The 7,351-nt window shown below is 39.1% G+C and overlaps 1 protein-coding gene across 1 annotated transcript in view; it reads right to left on the reverse strand.

Moving 5' to 3' along the window:
- Positions 1-3,445: 3,445 nt before the first annotated feature.
- LOC138015574 (cyclic nucleotide-binding domain-containing protein 2-like) overlaps positions 3,446-7,351 on the reverse strand; it is an 83,886-nt gene continuing 79,980 nt past the window's right edge. The window contains exons 16-19 of the mRNA XM_068862650.1: positions 7,077-7,166; positions 5,240-5,287; positions 4,659-4,748; positions 3,446-3,910 (exon numbers count right to left, since the gene is read on the reverse strand). Coding sequence (XP_068718751.1) covers positions 3,797-3,910; positions 4,659-4,748; positions 5,240-5,287; positions 7,077-7,166 — 342 coding nt within the window. The 3' untranslated portion in view covers positions 3,446-3,796. The remainder of the gene's footprint in view (positions 3,911-4,658; positions 4,749-5,239; positions 5,288-7,076; positions 7,167-7,351) is intronic.

Raw genomic sequence — 7,351 nt, forward strand, 5'->3', positions numbered from 1 at the left:
TCACATGGTTCATATGGGATAGAAATCTAGCACTTCACATTACACTCTAATCAGTTAACTCTGTTTAAAATATAAGTGCTACACGGCCAACGTTTGTATAAACGTAACCTTCTCAAATTAAGAGCTTGTTGTGGAAGTAATTTGAAATTATGTACTTATAGAAGTGGTCATTAAAAAAGGCCTTTGGCGTTTTGGATATATTGTTCGTGTAAGTGGACTTAAAAATACCTATCCATCCTTGTTTTCACATTGAGTTCTGACGGAACTAAACCGAAAATTTCGATGATGTTATAAACCTGCTATTACCTTTCTAACTCTCATTTCATATTTTAAAATCTTTAATGGATCCATACTGCAACCATTTTGACAATCGACGTTGATGCTAGTCCTGTGTGAAATAATTGGAATGTAGCTTAAAAAGTTATGAGCCGGTTATGATTCAAAGACCTCAGTAACATTTCGACACTCCTGTCTGGCGTCCTTATCAGACGTGATTCAAGGATATCTCAAGAGCTTTTAACATTCATTTCAGCTTGAATAGTAATGGCATTTGAAAACAAGCCATCTGTGGTGGCTTTCAACCGTTTAAGTTTCTTAAAAGCTGATGGGTTGCGTTTTGTGTACGGCCAAAGAAAACTGAATTGGAGCATGGACAGATTCTTAACTTTTTTTGTTCTTTTTTTGTTTGATGGAAGCGAGGAAAGAAAACAACGAGAAACATGTGAAGTACTCGCCGGAAAAGCCATGCAGACGATACTCCCTTCTCACGAGTTCCATTCGAACGAACCGAAAAATCTAATGATAAAACAACGTAAAGGAGTGATTATGTAACACTGCTAAAATGTTCTACGCCGCAATTTAGATTTTGAAAGTGAGACACCATTGCCGCATTGCTGTGATTTGATTTGTGTTAATTGTTGATTTCACTTTAGTGTCCCCCAATTGGTACTCCAGCGCTAGAACAACTAGTTCCTTTTCTTTTCTTTAGCCAAACGTCGGTGGAGACACGTGACCCTTTCCCCACCAGTTCCTGTTGCTTGAAAACTTGTTTTTATCCCGGCTAAACCATTTCAAAAGGGACTTCGGATGCATCTCGCTCAAACGACTGTTGCGTGCAACTGTGGATCGAGACAACGTCGTCCCCAGGGTCTCTCTTCTTCCCTTCCTTGGAGCTCCAAGGAAGGGAAGAAGAGTGACCCTGGGGACGAGGTTGGCATCGAGAAACGGTATCTTCTCTCTTAATCAGATTTTCAACCTAGTTCACATTTTCAGCGAGATTGTAAATTACGATGCTTGTTATCCTTAAGCGGTGATTTGACAGTGTCGATGGGTTTCCTGCAACTCAGCATCGTGATACGCAAGTAACCCACTCGTGTAAAGCACTTTTCTCCTGTCTCCTTCGCGAACTGGAATTCGACCGGGTCAACTTTGCTGTCTTTTTTTATATTAGAATTAATGAGTCAGAACTCGACAGGAACCCTAAAGACAACATTAAACGGGATTGTTAAATTGCTTATTTCTTAGATTAACCATTTCTGACAGGTTCTTGTCAGTGACAACGAATTTGAGGTTACGTAAAGGCGGCTCGGTCTAGTGGTTACCGTGAGGCCATTGGGTTTGCATGCGGTTGCCCCGGGTTCAAATCCCGTTCTGGCCTAGCTCTGGTTTGGATTTGTTTCCAGTTGTCCCGGATTCAGCTCTACCACACTTTGTAAGTTGGCGTTTTTAATCACGTTTCCGTTGAGTTTCGGTTATTAAAAGTGGGGTGCCTGTGAACTAGCTTGATAGCTAAGTGCACTTTCATTATAAACAAAGCATTTACATTTACATAGAGAACGTGAGCACCCGACGATAAATTGGCAATTTTCTTACCACTTATTCCAATTTTATTCCCGGAAAGTTCCCACACGTGCTGAAAGACTTGGAATAACCACGAAAATATTTCAATAACCAGAAATTACATTTTTACATAACGTTTTCACAGCCGTCGTCTTCTTCTTCCTTAAGATCTACCACAGCGACGTCGACGGAAACGTCATCTCCAAATTTGCACTCTCGCGTGTATTTCGCGATTATTCGATCTCGTTCACGTGGGTTTGTATTCGTACGCTCACGTTGCATTCAAAACCTCAAACTAGGTGACTTCACATAATTAGGGAGTTTAATAAAAAAATATCTTTTGCTTACTTTAAAGACCTTTCAAAATGATGAAGAATTGGAATATCTTCTCTCGAAGAAGTAATCTCAGAAGGCTGTAAAAACTGCTTTCTATGTTGTGCATAAACGACATTTTATAGACAAGAAGGACATCCCCTAGCAAATAAGTACTATTTTATATGATAAATCCGAGTACGTTTTACAGATATTTCTTTTAGTATGTATGTTTTTGTAAATTTTATTCTTTGTAAATATATTGTTTAATTATTTAGAGCTAATAATATTTTAATTTAGTGTCCCCTATTAGTAGGCCTTTCAGGCCCAGCTAGAAGACTTTACACTCAAATAAAGTTTATCATCATCATCATCATCATCATCATCATCATCATCATCATCATCATCCATAGATATTCAATTTTTTTTGTTCAAAAACGATGACGTCACAAACTATCCACGTGACTGTAAATCACAAAATTGAGAAAATCTCCGAAAATATTGGATGGATGTTGTTCAAACTTGGCAGCGGTAGTCTACGTAATGTAAGGCACAAAATGATACCCTCTATGCTGTTGCCATGAAAACCATTTTTGCTGCTGGGTCTTTTTAACGCAGGATTGATTGTGTCGTTTATTGCCGTAATAAGACATGTTCATTCTTGGTAAGCTTATACAGCTTAGGCAGAATATGCGTTTCAATTCTGACAATCTGCTTGTACTTATCTGTTCAAAACCCGAGATGTATGGTTCATTTCAGAGAGGGACTAAAAACGAGAATGTTGCCATGGCAACATCTTAACTGGTGTCAATTTGTGCCCTATCTGATGTAGGTAACATTACTGGTGCCAAGTTTGAACAACACCCGTCCAAAAATTACTGATGATATTCTCAATTTTGGGATTTATTATTGCATCTGTACAGTTTTTGACGTCATCAATTTTTGAACAAAAACTTGAATATCTCGGAAACGATATTTCCAAAATAGAAAACACCATTTTTAATCATTTCTAAAAGGTCTATAAAATAAGCAAAAGATATTTTTTACTTCATAGGCACTTTAAGAAATCACGATGGCTACGGCGACGACAGAAGACAATGATATCATTTGTTAAAAATAGGAGAAGTACTCGTGCGCCACGCATTTTAGCCATAATTGCAGTATTGTGCATAACAATGACGTGAAATCACCAAATTTGAGGTTCTCTGTCTTTTGAGAGCCATGATAAACCTCGTCTTAAAAAAATGGCTATTCTCGCTTTTTATTAACACAACTGATCATGAGCCCGAGTACGTGGACTTTTTTAATCTTTTAATTAATTGCTTTTAGACAATCGTTGTTAGTTCTAAGAGCTGAAATTTGTCAATTTGAAAATAGCTCTTCCTTATATACATATGAAATTGGACGTCCGCCTTTAATTTAAATTTGAAATAAATAATTTACAATCGTAACTAATTCAAGTTCGAAGTTCGATTAAGGAAAAAGGTATCCACTCCTTCTCGAAGAATGTACGATTCTAATAAATAATCTAGAGAAAATTCATCTAAAACATTGTACAAAATAAGTCGAAAATAAAGTCTTCATATTTTTTTTAAATCGCCAACGTAAGGCTTGAACTAACTGCAGATTCTTCTGTGACCGTATGTCATAAATGAAGGGTATCTAAGAGAGTGTTTATAGTTTGTGTTTTAAAGGAGTCCCAGTTCGCTTGATCTTGCATCTTCTGTTCCAGTTTAGCCTGACTTGGGTACGGAGGAATCTAAGAAAAGATTGACTACACTGTTAGAAGTCTTCTGTTAAAGCCAAGAGTTTGCGATTAAAACTGAACTAACAGGAAGTCTTACGCTTCCCTCTAATCCGTCATTTCGTTGGATGAATAAGGGTGCGTTCGATTGACCCAATTCCGGAATAAGAATACGTGGAGTGATTATTTAATACAGTACGTCTCGCGTTTTGAAGCAACAAGAATAATAAAGATATGTTTAAAATAACATTTAGCAAGTGTTTGACAAATTTAATGTAAATCTCCGTAAAAAGTAAGGATTTATAACTTCTATTCGCTGTATGCCTATTCCGGAATACGGTCAATAGAACACGCAGGCTAAACTGACAACCGGATTAGGTAGTTGAATCTCAAGTAAGGAACGGGGAGCAGTCGGTTAAAAATTTCCCAAAGCTGTAGCGCGACTTGCTCTGTAGAAGAAATAGTCCGCGACAGCACCGTTCGCAGGGGGAAGAATAGACGGGGCATTTTTTACCCGCCTCAAATTCTCTGGCACGAAGTCCTCTGCGACGAAGGCGTTTTCAGCTAAGCGAGCGTGAAAGCCATCGACGTTGATCACGTCACTTCACAGACGATATTTTGAGGCACAAGCATAACGCCCGTTTCTTGGTTTTGGTTTCGGCTCCTTCGCAGGCCGTTTTTGCGATGTTACGCAAAAAAAGGGCCGCGAAAGAGATGATTTCGGCCGCGACATCATGTGAAATAATTCTGTACATGGACTAACCTGATTTCGAAGTTTTCGTAACATGGCCTCGTTTGCGTGCTGAAGAAACCAACTCTTCTTGATCAGCACACACTCGGCGCCATTGCTTACCTGAAAAAGCACAACCAAAATATTTTGTTAATTATTCTGAGCAACTGCGTATTTTGTCAACTAAATTTCAATCTCACAGTAGAAATGCTCTTGCTTTTTCTTTGTCTTTAAATGCGAGGTTAAACTGGCAGTATGTGCGGGCATGGTCAAAATTCACTGAATTTTAACTTTCCGTTTTTTTTTAATTGTGAAGGATACTACAAGCTATATCGTCACAAAGACCCGTTTCAAACGTCGAACTTTACATGTTCCGAATCTAATGCAAATGAGTAAAGGCAATAGATTTTTCTCATTTTCCTTAGATTCGGCACATGTAAAGCTCGACGTTTGAATCGGGCCAAAGAGCCCGACATACTTATGTTTCGTCCCTATCAAGAGACTAGTTGGAGATTTCGACACAGCCTCATGACCAAACATCGCGTTTTCACAAAAGAAATGTCGATTACGGCTCTCTAAACATAAGCCTACTTCCTTATGCAAGTTTTACATACCAAATGACATTTTACAGCAGGATTGTCAAAAAGTATCGTTGATAGACCCTGGAAAGAGAAAAGGAAACAAGCAAATGTACATAAGCGCCGGTGATTGAAAAATGTCGTTGTAAACTTGCTCTTATTAATACTGTTAATTGCCCGATGCGGAAAATACCATAATATTCTTTGTTTTGCTCCCAAAATTTGGGGTCGTGTTGTACCTCATTTAATGGGTTTCAGGATTGGCCAAAAGAACAATAGAAAGAACAAAGATAACAAATGGATTTGGCACAGAAAACAATAGGAAGTTCAGCCAATGAAATATAGTGTTTAACAAAAGGTACGTCCCTACCCAAATTTTGAATAAGCATTGTTCTTGTTTCTCTTGGGACTTACAATGGTCCCAAGAAAATTCAAAAACAATGCTTATTCAAAATTTGGGTGGACAAACAAGGAGTATTATGGTATTTTCCACTTCGGTCAATAGGCCTAATTCACGATAGCCGCCATGTTGGTTTTCAAATTGTCATGCAAATTAGCCATTTGTTACGCTGGGAGGCAAACATTGAAAAAAAGGCAAATTGCGGAAAATCAACAGGTGAAAACGAGGATCCGTAACTTACAGCACGGGCCGGGAAAACGAGGTTAAACACAAAGACGCGCTATAAAAGGGGTCGCTTCACGCACTGCTTTTGTTCGAATTCCTTTAACCGGGACTGATTAATTATCCAAGATGGTGATCAACAAACAGCAACATAGAGGTGGAAGCCCCTAAGATATTTTTAACGCGAGAAAAAAAAAACTGGGGATCAAAAAAAGAACGACAGATAACATTTTATGGCATATATTACGGACACATCGACATAACGAGCTTTTTTATTGCACAAAATTATCACAGAGCTCGGTTGCGTCCACGTTTGATTGATACATCATTTGCATGTGCCTGAGGCACCGCGCCTTCTATAGTGCGTTTCCGTGTTTAATAAGATATTTATCACATCTCTTGAGGTAACAAGGCGCGCAGGAAGGGAAACTAGTTGAAGGCCATCGGAACGTTCAACTGCCACAAATGGTTGGCATGCGTAAAAATCTGAAAAAGACATCACTCCTATTGGCTTTTTGAAATGGTTGCTTCCAAGATTAAAACAATTTGACAAGATTGTTTCACATAAAGAACATGAAAAACTTACTGGCAAATGTCGCACTAAAATTTCAAATTTAGCGGGCCGTACTGAAGAATAGGAAACTAAATATTTTAAGCAAAAGCCGATACAACGTAGATTTGATTTTAGCGATGTACTATATTTCGGCTGGCCAAACCAGCCTTCTTCAGGTACAATGAGAGTTTACTCTTCATTGTACCTCTTCATTGTACCTGAAGAAGGCTGTTTTGGCCAGCCGAAATATAGTACATCACTAAAATCAAATCTACGTTGTATCGGCTTTTGCTTAAAATATTTAGTTTCTCAACTTGAAATAACGCCGATCAGATCAAGCCACTGATCCAACGTACACCGACAGGAAAATTGTCCACGGTTGCTTGCTTCGAAACTCTGAAGAGTAGGGTCCGCAAAATTAGCCAATCAAAGCTCGGGCGTACTATCTGAGAGACACTATCATGATCATGAAGTGTATTAGCCTCGCGTAGCGTAGCAACTAGGGAGAAGTCTCGGATAAATTGCCGAACTAAAGCGTTCTCTTCTTACAAAAGGGAATGTGGACAAACGCAACAAACGGGACGGGAGAGACTGGGGAGGCGGCACTTTCAATAGTTAAGAGCAACCCTACGAAAGTGGCAAGTAAAACTTGTTGAGCGGAGTTCTTTGTTCTCTTTGAGCGCATCGGACAAACTTACAAACTGATCTTTAGGTTTGAGTAACTCTATCTGCACAACAACTTGCTCTGCTTTCTGATCTGGATCAGAGGTCCCGTTTTCGTTGTCGTTCTGAAAACACAAGGATACAGCAATGATGACTTCATTGTTATAGTCTGGGGGAGCAGAGGGGCATTCTGTTTGCGCGTGCGCCAATTTAAGATCTCTCAGTGAGCGTATCCGCTGGCCCGCCATAAGCAACAACCAAAATAATGGCGGCGGATGGCGGTCTCCGTGGCGAAAAGTTTCGAGTACGT

Source organism: Montipora capricornis, chromosome 9, assembly GCF_036669925.1.
Source record: "Montipora capricornis isolate CH-2021 chromosome 9, ASM3666992v2, whole genome shotgun sequence".
Classification (NCBI taxonomy): domain Eukaryota; kingdom Metazoa; phylum Cnidaria; class Anthozoa; order Scleractinia; family Acroporidae; genus Montipora; species Montipora capricornis.